The 15,959-nt window shown below is 42.6% G+C and overlaps 1 protein-coding gene across 10 annotated transcripts in view; it reads left to right on the top strand.

The window, feature by feature from the left end:
* The window catches only part of ANKRD6 (ankyrin repeat domain 6), an 86,803-nt gene that overhangs the window by 67,914 nt on the left and 2,930 nt on the right, over window positions 1-15,959 (top strand). For 4 of the 10 annotated variants that reach the window (XM_077174765.1, XM_077174766.1, XM_077174767.1 and 1 more), the window contains 12 exons: window positions 2,007-2,105; window positions 2,610-2,708; window positions 5,934-6,032; window positions 6,934-7,032; window positions 8,622-8,720; window positions 8,952-9,029; window positions 9,825-9,929; window positions 10,176-10,316; window positions 10,550-10,726; window positions 12,620-12,772; window positions 13,329-13,553; window positions 15,179-15,521. In XM_077174765.1, the coding sequence (XP_077030880.1) occupies window positions 2,007-2,105; window positions 2,610-2,708; window positions 5,934-6,032; window positions 6,934-7,032; window positions 8,622-8,720; window positions 8,952-9,029; window positions 9,825-9,929; window positions 10,176-10,316; window positions 10,550-10,726; window positions 12,620-12,772; window positions 13,329-13,553; window positions 15,179-15,521 (1,717 nt within the window). The remainder of the gene's footprint in view (window positions 1-2,006; window positions 2,106-2,609; window positions 2,709-5,933; window positions 6,033-6,933; window positions 7,033-8,621; window positions 8,721-8,951; window positions 9,030-9,824; window positions 9,930-10,175; window positions 10,317-10,549; window positions 10,727-12,619; window positions 12,773-13,328; window positions 13,554-15,178; window positions 15,522-15,959) is intronic. The other 6 variants (XM_077174771.1, XM_077174770.1, XM_077174764.1 and 3 more) reach the window with 5 other exon arrangements.

The following is a 15,959-nucleotide window of genomic DNA, read 5'->3' as shown; positions in this document are numbered from 1 at the left end:
GTGCATCAATACCACTTGGCAGGGGTGGGTTGGCAGATTACTTTCCACTTCATGATAGTCAGATAAAATGATTTTTGCACTGTCCCACATGACTCACTACTGCAGTAACAGTAGCTGTGCCATTATCAAAAATCAGATATAAAATTGTTCCTTAGTTTGCTGGTGAGCAGATTTCCATGTAGTCATAGTAACCAGTAACTATTTGACATTTGTACTTGTGAGATGGTATAATTTGGACATTTTCCATAACATTTTGGTTGTCTTTGAATTTGGAACAAATACATAAGTTCAGAGCACTTGCCATGCTGTCAATTTTCCAATTCTTTTTGTTTCCACTTCCTGGAAGATTTACTGCCTTTGCTGAAATCCTTTAAAATACATTTCCAGTCACAAGAACAAAAGTAAAAATACCTAACCTCTAGAAACAACAACAAAAAATAGATAGCAGGCATCTAAAAGCACCTTCAACACTATTTTTTAAAATCAACTTCATTATTATAAGCCAATTTAATGATTTACTGGTAGGGATTACTGAAAGGTTTTGGCTGGCAATGCTCATTTTTTTATAGATTAATAACTATTTTGGTGTCATTAGCACAAAAGAACCCCACCAAGAGCAATTTTTAAGTCAGCTGCTAATTGCCTTTGAGAACAAATTGTTCAAATAAGCCAGTTATCTAAAGACTTGGACACTCTAGAATAAAAAAATAAAGAAATTCCTCTAATTTCAGTATTTAATATAATATGCTATTATCTGATGAAGAATTTTACCAGAAAAATTTAGTGTCTATTTAGGACTTGGGTTCTTGCAAGCTTTTTTAGGACACATGGCATATCTCTGCCCTGCGTGTGTTTGTGGTTACCATCATCTAGATAAGCAGAAATGGATTGGATTCCAAATCTGTTTATTAATCCCAAACAAGTCTGTGTGCAGCTTTGAAGCCTGTCTTTGTTCCTGGATTCAGGCTGTGCTTTGGCATTGCTGGTTCAAAGCAACTTCAAAGGAAAGCCAAGACCAGTTGTTGTGGCAGCAGTGGAGCGACTGCAGCTCATTTTCCCATTGATCCCTGTCTTACATCCCTACACACTGCTGCACAAAGCCTTCTCTTGCCTCTCTTTTATCAGGTTCTACCAACATGTACATAAAAACACAGATAGTCCCTGATGGGCAGGGACAGTGATTCAAGTTTCCCTAGTCTTCAGTTTCTGGAAGGATTCTGGAAACTAACCTTGGGCTCTTCAGCTCAGCAAATGAGTTCAGAAGTTGTTAGAGAGGAGATAGATGGGCAGTCAGACAAGATGACCACATCAGCACAGTTTCTTTTGGAAACCTTAAAGGAAATAAACTGATGTAGGAAACTTGCTTGCTGCTGCTACATGGCAAGTCAAAGAGAAAGGAAAGTCATTTGGACCTCACGATGGCTCAGTTGCTCGAGTGAAACAAGTGGATGGTCCTGCAGTTGTGGTTCTCATGGTAAAGTTGCCTCCACTCTTAGCACTAATTGGTAAATTCATCAGAGGTGCTGAAGAGACCGATCTCATCTCATGCTCCTTATCCTAAGCAGGGCTGATGGAGCAATCAGAGCCAGAGCAGGAGAGCCTTATCCAGTTAGTGTAAGTCCTGGAGGATCATGATGATGAATTACGACAGCCTGTAATTCCCTTTAGTTCCCTACAGACACTGATGACTATTAGACACCTAGAGCCAAATGTATCCAATTCACTGCCTTCTAATACTGCCATGTTTTTGGAATGCTTCAGCGCTGTATATGGGATTGTGATGACTTGCAAACTTCTGTAAATGGTTTGTAGCTCTGATACTTGCAATAATGTCATTAATCTTGGAAACTTTTATGGTAGTTGTTTAGGGGGACTGTTTTCAAAGGCAGCTTGGATTTAGACAGTATGTGTGTCGAAGATGCAGCCCCTGTGTGTGTTGTCTGCATTTGCTTCAAGTCAAAATGAGGTGGGAATTGTACCAATTACAAATTTCCTTCTTTTTGCAGGGTGACCAGACAGCACTGCACCGGGCTGCTGTTGTAGGGAACACTGATATAATAGCAACTCTGATTCAAGAGGGCTGTGCTTTGGACAGACAGGACAAGGTAACAGACAAAACAAAAGCCCTGTGGAATGGCAGCTTTGGCAGTCAGTAATGTGAAGGTCTCAGAGAGAAAGTTATAGTTTATACTCCTTAGTAAGTGTCTGATGCTTCAGGAGTAATTGGAACAATTACATTGAAAAAAAAGCTGTACCATCTCTTTAATACAAATTACTGGTTTAGTTATGCTTCTATATTAGGCTGATAGTTTTTGGTTTAAGAGTCTGTTCTCAGCTCATTAAGGGATGAATTAAAGGAATGTACAGCCATACTACACCCTACGCAAAAGACTGCACAGTTCCCATGATTATCCCAGAAACTTGAGAATCCCAGGCTGTAAGTTTAATTTAGGAGTATAACTAATTTCAAGTTCCAGACAAATAGCAATGTTTTTACCCTCTTACAAGAATAAAATAGAAAATAAGGTAGTAGGAAATGAAAATACTTTTAAGAGAAGAGGTTGGTTATACAGCCCCTAACATTCTCCTCTTGTGTGTGTGCTCCTCAGGATGGGAACACTGCTCTTCATGAAGCTTGTTGGCATGGATTCAGTCAGTCTGCCAAAGTGCTTGTTAAAGCAGGAGCCAACGTTCTTGCCAAGAACAAGGTGAGACCCGTGGAGGAGGAGCTTTCAGTGCTGGTCTAAGGTGGCTGATTCTCAGAACTGGAGATTTCTGGCTGTGGCATTTCTCAGCAGGTGGGGGGCCAGCTCTTAGTGGGACTTTTTTCTTCTTTTTCTTTTCATTTATCATGCCTGGATGGTTCATCAACAGGCATTAGGAAATTCATATTTTGACAGCTGACGCAGGACAAACTCAATAAGGCGTTGAATGATACATTAATTACAGCTGAGGAACACTGCCATTCCTGTGGAAATCTCCATGGTGCTCTAATTTATACTGAGGAGATTCTTTGTGATTGGTGTGATTTAAAATGGAAATGAATTGTACTAATAAGAAAAAGGTATTGAAAATCTGTTTTTTTCCAGAAATTAAACAGCCAAAGGAATGTAAGCCACAGGGGGAAACAAAAAAAAAGTGTTTGTTACTAACTTTTTCCTAATATATTAGCATAGTCTCTTCTCAGAATCTTGTAATGAACCTGGATTATGTTCCTTTTGGTATTTATAATACCTTGAGAGCCATTTAGAGGAAAAAATAACAAAGTAAAGGGTTTTAGTTCCACTCGAATTGTTATAACTGAGGGGCACTTCAATTCAGTAATTCAGAAGTTAATGGAATAATCCAGAAAAGGGTGGTAGCAGCCCATAGTGTGAGCAGAGTCAGGGTTTGGACAGCTGTGCTGCTGGATTGGTCAGATCACAGTGCCCTGCGTGACAGGGAGAGGGCTTTGGGATTGCTTTAGGGCGATCTCTGAGCATTTTTGGTAAATGTGCCTCTAAAACAGCAACTGAAAGAGGGCTGGGAAAGAAAGGAGACAGCTGGTCAAAGTCTAAGGTTTAGAGTAAAAAGGCATGATGCTTGGGCACAGTGTTTCTGTATGTGCATGTGTGTATAGGCACTATAGAAGCATATATTTGTACAGTTGTGGTGACTTTGTGGGCTGCAATGTCATCGTCTTCGACATTATTTTATGTGTATTCCTTCTTTTGTATTATTTCAACTACCATTTTTTTATTTACTGGAATTACTTTTGCTGTAATGTCCATCTAGATTTGTATCAAGGGTACTTTAGAAAACTTCCCATACTTGACTGTAAGCCTTGTGAGCCATTTTGCTCCTGTCCCTGGATACGCTTGTCTGTGTATACACATACACTTCTGTACAAAGGTGTGGGCTTGAGATGCAAGTCTGGTTATCCTGCATGCTTGGGTGCCTCAGGGAATTAGAAGATTTAGCTTAAATTCCAGTTTATGTCAGCTGGAGGCAACCTCTCTGGGAAAGTATGTGCACAAAACAACTCAGCAGGGTTGATGGCTGAAATATGACTGGCAAACTTAAATGCTGCCTGAGCAGCTCCTGTGCTAGTCTTTGATGTCTTCCCTTTGCATTTTACTCTTTGGGTGGTTTTTAATGGACAAGATATATTCTCAGGAGCTGCTGAAAAATGTGGGAATCATGCATGCTTGCACGTGCTTTTACCTTTGTTTTCAAGAAAAATTAAGAGCTTAAGTCTACTTAATCCCAAAATGGTTTCTCTGTTCTCTCAGCTTTTTGTGTTACTGATGACAAGGCATTATCATTCTGTCAGCTTTTTTGGCAGCCAGGGTTGAGTGCCATGGGCAGGAGCATCCCACAGGCTGTTGACTTACACCTGGGTATTGTGTCATTTTGGATGGATGGGACAGATATGGGCTGCTAGATTTGCCAAACCTGTGAAGCACCAGAAGATGGGAAGGATTTGACACTGTGTTTTGGGTAGCGGTATTTCTCCTGCACAGTAGTCACCCTGAAGGTTTATTTTTATTTAAGTTGGCTTAATAAAACCTTTTCTGCTTTGACAGATCATCCAGTGAGATCAGTCATAGATCCTTATTTTTAGATTCTTCATCAGTCTGTACATTTCAGTGAAGATTCCCAGACTGGTACAACTTGGAGCTTCTCTCCCTCTCAGAAGTTGGTGAGAGATTTGTCACCCCATGGGAGATGAGCCAGATGAGCCACTCTGTGAGCTCTGACCCTTGGCACTGCCATTCTTGCAGAACTGAAGTCCTCACCTGCTGCACAGGACCTCTGCCTTCCCACCAGGGCCAACCTGCCAAACAGTAAATGATAAAGGCATTGCAGAGATAAACCTCTGAGGGAAAAAAATTGACACTTAAACACAATTTAGCTGAGAAGAGAAATGTTCATGTCTGCCTCAGCTTAGAGCCTGACACACACTCATATTCAGGTCTATAATATGGAAGTGAAGACCTAAGACCACATCTGAGAGTTGGCTTTTGTAATTCAAACCCTGCAGCTTTGATCTGTGTCTTGAAAGCAAGGGGGACAAATCAAAGGACAAAATCAAGGTGAACAGACAGCGTAGTAAGCCTGGTAAACCTTTTTACCTGAGGTGATTTAATTTCTAGCTCCCAAGAGCCAAAAACCCTGAATGTTTTCAGACCAACAAAAACCAAGTGCTGCCAGAAAAAAACTTGTCAGACCAATAAAATCATTCACCCTGTTAGAAAGACAATACACAAGCCAGCACTTCTTTGATTTCTGTCTACTTCTGCACATTTTCTTCTTTGAGGAACCATAGCACGTGATTCTCTGCAGCTTGGGAGGCTTTTTGCCCTCCCTTCTCATCTTGGCTAGAGACTGGTGTGCCTTCTGAACACCAAAGCTTCTTGGTAGCCTAAAATCTGTATCCTGCCCAGTGAGAGCACCTGCAGACCCAGCCAGACTTCAAGCTGGTTTGTATTACAATTGTAAGGAGACAGGAGTTGTGACCCTGGTCTGCTCAATACCCTGCAACATTTGTGGCTGGGATCAAAGATCCCATGCCATGGCAGTTTGGTTTTTTGTGTCTGTGCGTGGGGAAACCCAAAGCACAAGAATTACAGTTCTTTAAATTAAGTATTTAATACTGCTGTTTGAGACTAATGAATGAGACAGTTTCTAGAGTTCTTTCTTCCTGTAAACAGATTTGACCAATGCAGATATCATTATACTGTCCTATTTGTGCCTTTATTATATCCCTGGTAAGCCACTGCCAGAAGGAAGTGGAGATTTCAGTCTCCAAGTTCATTCTCATATCTTTGGGAAAACAACAATTTCCCACCCTTGGGTGGATCTTCTTTAGCAAAGATCTGTGAGATTTTATATTTTAATGCTTATGTCCAATATCTAAATATGGCTTTTATATTTTCCTGTATTTCTCTAAGGCAGGTAACACACCTCTTCACCTGGCTTGCCAGAATAGCCATTCCCAGAGTACTCGTGTTTTGTTACTTGGAGGATCTCGAGCAGACCTCAAAAATAATGTGAGTTTTGGAAATAACAATGTTCATTTTTGTGTGACTTCCTTTTAGGTATATTGCTTTAACTTGTAGAAATACTCAGAAAGACTTTAAGCAATGTTTTTTATTATAAATTATGTTGAAAAAACCCCACTACTTGTATTCACCATGCACAGGAATACTTTTGGTAGGATTGAGTGATTCACTACTTGTACCCATCTCTTGAGCAAGGATAGAAGGAGCCAAATGGGGTTTTGCTGTTGCACAGACAATGGTGAAAGGCTTCAGATCTGCAGATCACATACACTGTGTGTCTATCTCTCAAATGAGGTAGATTCAAGGTGGCTTCAGCTTCAGACAGCTTTCCTCCTATTTTATAATGATTCTGGCAGATAGATAAAGAAAAATAAAAACAATCTACAAAAGGAAACCAGATATTTTTGCCCTGCTTGATAACAAAGTGGGCAGAGAAATGGAAACCTGTGGGGTTTTGTGCAGCTCCCAGGCTCAGCTGTACAAGTGCTACCCTTCATGAGAATGCTGCCACTCATGTTTTCTACATTATGTGCAACCCCAAGTTGAGATTCCAAATTGCATTGGGTTGTGGTTCAGAAGAACAGATTTAATGGGAAAATATAACTAACTCAGGGTTTAAAAGCCAGTAAAATAGCATTTTATTTTTCCAGTATTTCCCATCAATGGTTAAAGAGTTCATGCTCCCACCTTGCCTGACCCCAGCTCTTGCTAAACTTTCCCACCCATGATAGCAGATTTTGTACTGCAAAGACAGCATTGCTATTCTGTGGAGGTGTGTGGTGTTTACTGCTCTTTCTGATTTAATAGGATTATTTCATCCCTGAACATCATGATGAGTACAGGCTTTCTCACAGTGATTACATGCTCAGAGCTTTGTTTCTGTTTGCAGGCAGGAGATACCTGTCTGCATGTGGCTGCTCGTTATAATCACTTGCCCATCATTAGGGTGCTGCTCAGTGCTTTCTGTTCTGTCCATGAAAAGAACCAGGTCAGTGCATGAACCTCATTGTGACTCTGTGCCCTTTGCATATGGCCAGTTGTTGGGAAGAGGAATTCCTACCCAAGTAATCCTGCTTCACTCTGTGTGTTCCACTGTACCACCAAATGCCTAAGCTTTTAAGAATAGCCTTAAAGTAATGGCATATCAGTGGTTTATTATTTTGCCATCGCATTTGCATTATTTCTTTAAAGCATTGCTTATTTATGAGGTGATTTAATGATCTTATAGCCATTACAGAGACATTGTGAAGCACAACTCACTGACATTTAGATGCTACTAAAGTGCAAATTCCTCTGGAATACTTTTCTTTGCTGCATTTTGCAGTAGGGGGAATTAAGAGGACATAAAAGTGAAGACAAAGCATGCTCTAAATTCAAAGTAATGATCAGTCCAGCCTAGGATTAATCATCCAGAGTTGTTTTATAGGGAAGTAACTGATTGCTGTACCTATAGCATAGCCTAATTGGGTAGTAGAAGGGAATGAAATTGGTACATTAAAACGTTTTAAATCTGCTAAATAAACATATTATGTGGTGCTTAACCATGCTTTCTCATGTTCCTGGGAAATCTTCCATGTGTAATTGAGGATCATAAAGATGTTTTCTGAACTGTACATTTAATGTTCTTTCTTCACGATGAGATATTACAGCAAACAAAATAGGTTTCAGCATGTGAAATTTACTATGTAATTTCATTTGGAAATGAGTTTTTTAACTTGCAAAATGAGCTACTGAATATTAAGATCAACTGGTGTGAACCTAGCCCAGAGAGACATCCCTTTCCCTCATTCCCCAGCACTACCTGAAGTTGTTCCATTTTTGCCCACAGAATGATTTAATTTAGGAGTACACCTCATCTAAGTTAGCAACAGGCACTAGTCCTCAGGAAATCTAATTTTATGAAGGCCAGATGCAAGACCAGGGGGACAGGAAGGCATTGTACACACGTGTCCAGTCCCACTTGAACAGTTGCTGGCTCTGTTACCAGTGCCCAAATCTGATCCCGGCTGTCTTCACCTCACTGCACCAGGACAAGGGCAGGGCAGTGTGTTAGTGCTGGACCCAGACTGCCTCCTGGCTCTGATCCAAAATCTGTTCTTCTTGAGGAAACCTGGCAAGAGCATGCCAACCATCTCGCTGCCAGTACTTACCTGAGTATTTCTGAGTAACGTGATACATCACCACCTGCACGCCAAATAATCAAACCTGGGGGGGAAAAAAGAAGAGAAGGCTGTAGTGGGAAAACTTGTTCTACCCTCAGATGTTGTATCCATTTACTGGAGGTAGAGCTGGGCTGTCTCCAAGCTGCATCATGTGTCACTTGGTTTAGATAAATCAGATCACCAGCGCCCCAGCTGCATTTCTCAAACCCAGGCTGAAGTAGCTCTTTACCCCCTCCTGTCATCTTCCTCCCCAGTCAGTCATTTTTTATTGACCAGGCCTTATTTAAGCTTAGTTGTTGCATCAGCGAGTGTAGTTTTTTTTCATCTCTGAGCATTTTTTAGGGAGGTGTGAATTCTGTAGGGTAAGACACAAGGACTAGTGTCACAAGTTTGTTTTCTGCTTTCTGACTTGCAGGCAGGGGATACTGCACTCCATGTAGCTGCTGCTCTAAATCACAAGAAGGTGGTGAAGCTCTTGCTGGAGGCAGGGGCTGATGCATCCGTTGTCAACAATGTAAGCAGGACACAGAGTTTCTTTGGTATTTTATATTGATGTAGAGTCTCTTCAACATTCCTCATAGGCTTGGTTGAAAATACTTGGTTGTGAAGTGTTGATTTATATCTGGGTAAATTAATGCAATTAGTCACTTTTGTGCACAGAGTATATACTGAACTTGGTTGGAGAAATGTCATGTTTCCAGTAGCTTGTGTTTTGAAGGAAGTGCTGTTTTCTTTTTTCTCTCAGGCAGGCCAGACCCCTCTAGAGGTTGCCAGACAGCACAATAACCCCGAGGTTGCGCTCCTGCTCACTAAAGCATCACAGGTACATTACACATCTTCTCCCCAACACACACATACACATGGAACTGAGGCCACTTAATCTTGGGAGGCTGCATCCCCTGTTCCTTGTCTTCTGCTGTGAAAGGTTCCTACATTTCTGCTGGCATGGTGGGCAGGGCTCAGATCTATTGACATAGAGCCTTTCAGCCTCCAAAGCGAGCAAGGTGTGCAGATTAAGCCTCAGCATGAAGTGCTGTCAGAGGTCTCTGTGTCCTGACTGGCAGAGGGTGGCACTTGTTCAGAGGCACTTGTACCCTGCAGTGGCCCAGGGGTTAGAAAGTTGCCCTGTACCCTGAAGCTCCTGAGTTGTGTCTCTCTGCTGCCTGCCTCTGACATATCCTATCCCCAGAAGGGTGGTTAGCACTGGAGGATGCTTTGCAACAGGGACAAAATGTTTATGTCCTGTTTATACTTCGCAGCTGTGTGTGAAATTCTGCAATGCTCTTCAGGCCAGAAGGCAGGAGGGCATGAGACCAGGCACAATCCTGGTCACCTCTGCATGAAAAGGGCTGGGCTTCGCTTGGGAACCAGCCCAAAGACAGCAGAGGAGGTGCTCACCCTTCTAGGGGACAGCAGAGTGCTCCAACAGACTGAGCTCAGTGCTGATGTGTTTTCACAGCCATAAACACCCACGTTGCTTGGCTCATCAGTGTCCATCTGGCAGTGCACTCTCCTTTATCTCTTGCCTTTCAGAAAAGGAAAAGGTCTGCTCTGTTACTTGTCTTCTGTGGTAGGAAAGAGCATGACATCACTGAGTAACAGTGTGGTCTGTCTTCAGGTCTCGCGTTTTAACCGTGGGAGAAGCCTGAGGAAGAAGAGAGAGAGACTGAAGGAGGAAAGGAGGGCTCAGTCGGTGCCACGGGATGAAGTGGTGCAGAGCAAGGTACAGCCTGGCATTACCAGCTGGATCTGCTGTAAGGGGGGACTGTCACCAAAACCCATTAGGACACAGTCTGTTTGGAGCCATCACTGTGCATGGCCCCAGCAGCTGCCAAGGCAGTTTGCCATGCTCTGCTGCTAAAGCATTTCCCACTCACATGTGCAGAGCAGCTTAAAGCTGGGCAGTTGAAGAAGAGGCTCCTTTTCCCCATCTCTACAACTGCTCTGAACTCCCTGTCTTTGCTTCAAGCAGGGCAGTGTCTCAGCTGCTGATGACACACCAAGCAGCGACCAGCCCCCAGAGAGGAAGAACAACCTGAAGGATAAACCCCGGTCAGCCTCACCAGATCCCAAAGGGAAAAAGAGCAAAAAGAAAAAGCCAAAGGAAAAGGTATAAATAGATTTAAAACAGCAGAGAGAAAGAAGGGATAGCTGTTCAGAAGTGGTGTGGGTCCCTTTGGTGTGTTGGGGCAGCAGCCCCACCATGCTCCTGGGGCAGAGATAATCTTCAGATAAAAGTGATTTTTGCTGTAATTGTCACAATAAATTTGTCCCATTCCTACCAGGAATAGTTTACCAAGGTGCTCATGTAGGCAAAACATTGTGTGTGTGTGTGTTATGCAGGTGTCAGCACTCTCAGACCCCATCTCCCCAGCTGACCAGCAGGCACTCCCTCAGCCCCAGAAGAACGTGCCTAAGCGCAGAAGCAAACACCACTGCTCCTCTCCACCCCCTCCCCACGAGGTCCGAGCCTACCAGCTCTACACGCTCTACCGAGGGAAGGACGGGAAGGTGATGCAGGTGAGCCACTGCCCTCCCAGAGGGACACACTGCCAGCAGCCTGGGGAGCTGGCACACAGGTAATGGATGGAAAATATGCTCCACTAACTGCACTCTCAGGGACATGAAATCATGGCTTGGGATTGGTTTTCCTTGCTTGGGCTTCAGCTGCATTTTGGCCTGAAGTCTGGCAAACAATAAGCTGGTTTTGTGCCTGTTAAAGAAGACATACTTAAGTAGTTCTGATCTGCAAAGGTAAAGGGTGATTGGAAATGGCATGAGAAATTTCATTATATACTTTGGAATATTTAGAGTTCTGACAGAAGAAACTGCTTTCCCTTGGAAATTTTCTGTGTGAGCACCAAAAGCTTACTACCTAAACCAAGAGGCTGAGTAATAGATTTTGTTCCATTTCTTTCTGGGTTTTGCAACATGTCTTTGGGTATTCTATGTTTACTGGGGGCAGTATTTCTATAGAAACTGGTAAACAAATAAACCTGGAGCTACCAGGCCACGTGCATTTATTCCAGTTTGGAGAATAATATTTTAGTCAATTTATACAATTAATTACCAGTACACATTTATAAGAAAGCATAAGAACAGACATTAAATTATCCTGTAGACACTGTAGATATCTGTATTGTTGTTTTTTTAATATTGCCCTCCTGTACTCCTGGAAGGTCTATCCTTTCATTTCCTTAGCTTCTCACATCCATCCATCAGCTCTTGTAAGTCCCTTCCTGTAGTTCAGAATTTCAGCAGATTCTGAAGACCATTGAAGTCAGACTTCTAAGGTTTTACTGGCTGTTTACTGTCTTCCAACCTCTCCATGTAATGTTTGAGAAATTTCCAGACGGGGCACTATGGAATTATCCTAGCAGACATCGGGAAGGCTGGAGGACCTTTCATACATTAAAGGGATAAAAGAGCAGAGAGGTGCAGAAGGACTTGGGGAGTAGAGAGGTGCAGAAAGCAGACAGGACTTGTACACGAATCTCATCTGTTCACAAAGATTCGTTTAATAGCGCTAGACTCCCATACAGTATTTCCTGAAATACATGACACTCCTCTCTCCTTTTCTTTTTTGCTTGTCTGTCTTCTTTGATGCCCTGAGGCCATGAATAGCAAACATAATTTCTGAAGTACATGTACTTCTGAAGCTTTCTTTAGTACTCAGCAAACCACCCACCTTTCCCTGCCAAGGGAATAACCCCCAAGTTATGAAACATTGCTGTGGGGCTAAAGAAGAGAGGGAAGCTCCTTTGCAGACAGAGTTCAGAGCAGCTGCCTTGGGCTACTGGCACAGCCCTTGAAGGAGCCACTTTCTGCCTTTGGGCTGCAGAGGAAGCTGATGAGGTTTAGCTGTCCTTGCTTGTCCTGCTGGCCTTTTTTGACCATCTCCCAGAGAGATTTAGATGTGGTCATTGCAGCTGCCCTTGCAGAGGGGCCATAGGATGGTGTCACATGAGTCAAAGGCAGGCAGAGGAGTGCCCAGCAGGCAAGGGGCAGCTGAATGCCAGAAGGGTGAGGGCAAACAGAAGCAGAGAGGGCTTGCCATCCAGTATTGGATTACAGCATTGAGATTACAGCATTGAGACACAGGGTATAGGCCTGTGTGGTGGTATTCCCTCAGCCAGCACAGAGGCTCTGAGCTCAGTGCTGCTTGTAGCCCCAGTGAAATCAACACTGCTGTATTAGGGTGGGTCCATACACATCAAATCAATCCCTGTGTAGGCTGTGCTTTTTCAACTAACAGCCCATCTGCTGAGCTGCTGTAAGATACTGTCAGGAGGGTGAGATATAGTACATGGGATAGAAGAACCCAGGACTGACTGAAGGAGGCTGTGATAATGTTCCAAGTGTGCTAAGAGGGTGGGGTGTAGCAAGTAAATGTATCATCATCATTCCTTTCAGGCACCCATAAATGGATGTCGGTGTGAGCCCCTGATAAATAAACTGGAGAATCAGCTGGATGCAACAGTGGAAGAGATAAAAGCTGAGCTTGGGACAGTACAAGATAAAATGAATATTAAGCTGGGCCAGATGGAAAGCAAAACTCAACATCAAGTAAGTACATGACATGAAGTTCTGCTCGCCTATATGATTTAGAAACATATCCTAAACTTCATTAATATTTTCATTGCAATGATTCATTTTTTGCTTCTTGTGTTGTAAAAGCAAACCTGAACTCTAATACTCAAGTCCAGGGAACTGTGACATTCCACTGGGAACTGATGTTGCAAACTAGGGTCTTGAGAAAAAAACACATTTAATGTCTTAAGTGGCTTCTGGTGCTTCTTTAGACAAGAAATCTTAAGGGCTTGAGCCATTAAGAGGGAAAGAAGGCAGTCCTATGACTAATCAGTTCATAATTGTCAAAATCCCTCTTGCTGAATTATGTATGCATTGAATCAAGATCCTCTAAATTACTTTTTATTTTTAATTTAATAGTTATTCATTGGTGACTTTGTGATTGAGCCTCTTCGCAAGCTACATCTAGTAGTAGTTGGCAGCATTGCTAGAAACCAAGACTGAAAGCCAGACTGTAGTTTGATTTACAGGGTTCCCAGATGGGAGTTTGGTTTCTAACAGATGATCTCAGCTGCCCAGTGTTTCCCCACAGCTCCGAGTTCTGGACAAGCTGATGGCCGAGCGGCTGTCGGCAGAGAGGACAGAGTGCCTTCACCGCCTGCAGCAGCACACGGAGCTGGAGAAGAGTGAGGGGGAGAAGCGGCAGGTAGGGCTTCACACAGCCACTCCCTCTAACTCTGTCCCCTGGCAGGTCAGCTCCGGAGTTTCATTCCAGCAGGCAGAAAATATCAGAGATGTGTCACGTCTGTTAAAACAGGTAAAAGAGCTTCAAAGACCAAATTATTCCTACCCACCATCTTAGTCACTAAACCAAATTTATGATGTTTTTGCATTAGAAATGAGGAACGTGAAATCCAGTCCCACTGCTGTAATTTAATTTGGTGCATCTCTAGTGTGGGATCTACAACAAAATATCATTTTTCTAACATAGTGATTTGCAAAAATTTCCAGCACTAAATTTTTCACGGTTCAGCTTTCAGCTTTTGCTTCATTAGAGAGTATGCAGGGACATATCCAAATAGTAAAAAAGACAAAGATCTGTGTTGTTCCTTCTCCTCCGTTTGGTTGTGGGCCCTGGGAATCTCTCCCTTCTTCTCCATCTGATCTTTTTCCTCCCCATGTATTAAAAGGCTGAAGTTTTTTCCTCTGATGTTACCAACACAGCACCATCTCCAAGCTGTGTATTACTGCCAATAGGAAAGTCCTTTTTGGTATGCTTGTTCAACCAGCAGGACAAGAACAACTGCTCCCATAGAGATCCAGCTCCTGCAAAAACTCACCATTTCAAACCTGCTGAGAAATTTGTGTTTCTCCACTCAAACAGATGAATTTAAAATACAGTTCATTTTCTCATTTATTGGTATTCTTCCAAGAATTGAGAAATACACTTTGTGCTAGGAAAACGTCATGAGTGTTTGTAAGACCATTCCAAATCCATGTAAAAAGACTGACTGTCTAATAGAGCTGTGATAATCCTTGCATAGGATACTGATCAAGATACTTGGATCCAATATCCACCAAACACTCTTCTCCAAACGAAGTCAGCTTTAATTTTTATTTTATAAGAGACGTAAGTCTTGTATTGGCTTCTGAACATGTAGGCTTGTACTCCATTTCCTTGTAATCTCCATTTAAGACACAAGATGCTGGAGTGATACATCACTGAACTGAATTAAGTGATGTCAGCTGTTTCTGCTCAGTTAGGTCTAATTGAAACACCTGAAAAAACAGAATTGGGCTTTCTTAAACACACTGACTAAATATCCTTGTGCCTAGGAGGGCCTGACCTAAATTCATGGTGTCATATGAACAACAGGGTGAAAAGAGCTACTCCTATTTTAAATTATTTTAATGCATCTGCAGCTGACACTTATTAAGCATCTGTGTAATTTGAAAGCTGTTACTGATTTATCATTTAGTGGGGGACTCACCTTTATGACTGAATGAACAGAGAAGCAGAGGTTGGTAATTGTATAAATTGTATAATTGTCTCCCAGAAGGGTCTAATTTGAATTTCACTCTTAAAAAATGACCATGTGGTGTACCTTGCACTTAGAAAGTAGCACTGACTGTATGATTAAACAAGTCATCCCTGATAGAGTACTCAGAGTTGAATTGGAAATAGAATATTCATATCTAAGGGGTGGTAGCTTGGACTAAAGAGACTGCCTTTCATAAGCTCACTAGCTTAGCACAGTTCTCCACCTTTTTTGATCTGGACTCCTTTAAATATGCCCAGTGGCAGCATGCCCATCTGAACAGGGAGTCTAAGCCCATAGATACCCAGCTTGCTTCTCTGAGTCCCTGCCACATGTCCTCAGCAGCCCAGAAACCACAGGATGTCATAATGGGATTGTGTAATTTACAGTCTCTTTCTGATAGATTTCTTTGGTTGATGAGCTGAAGACCTGGTGCTTGTTGAAGATTCAGAATCTGGAGCTCAAGCTTTCTGGAGATTCCAGGTCATCAAGACCAAAATCAACTTTGTCCACTTGTGAGTCTCTCACTGAGACCCTGGATACTGACAACAACCCCAACAGTGCCAAGGACTGTAAAGCCAACCAGCCTGTGCTGCAGTCAGAGGGCTCCCACCAGCATTCCTACATCACACTTCCAAACAGCCTCTTGGAAGATGGGGGAAGGAGCAGAGTCCAGATGCCAGAACAAAGCTTTGGGCAACACTTTTGCATTAAACAAGATGGAGCATTGGGTACAACCACATCAGGTACTTAACTGTCATATTCCTTCAAGGGTGAGCTCATTAACTGATTAACTTTTTAATACTTGTATTATTAATACTACATAATTCTGGTGGTGTGCTTCCCCCCTCCATATGGCTGATGTCTTGGGATATGAATACACTTCAAGGCAGCCACTGGGAATATTTTAAGAGGTGGCTTAGTGGAATTCCACTGACTGTTCCTGATGCTTCTGCTATGTCTTTGAAGCAAAAGTCCTTTGGTGCTTTGAATAACTCTTGGCCCTGGAAGCTTTTGAAGGAAAAAAAAAAAAAAAGAAATGTGCAGAAAGGCCAGGTGTCCACAGCAAAGCCGAATGCTATCTGAGCCCTGGCTTCTGTAAGATACAATGTCCCCCAAACACCAAGCAAAGTGAACAGGCATGGATGCCCCATCAAATAGAAAGGCATATAAGAGATCTTGTG

The sequence above is a fragment of the Agelaius phoeniceus genome, chromosome 3, assembly GCF_051311805.1.
Source record: "Agelaius phoeniceus isolate bAgePho1 chromosome 3, bAgePho1.hap1, whole genome shotgun sequence".
Classification (NCBI taxonomy): Eukaryota; Metazoa; Chordata; class Aves; order Passeriformes; family Icteridae; genus Agelaius; species Agelaius phoeniceus.
This window is presented reverse-complemented; position numbering and strand designations above follow the sequence as displayed.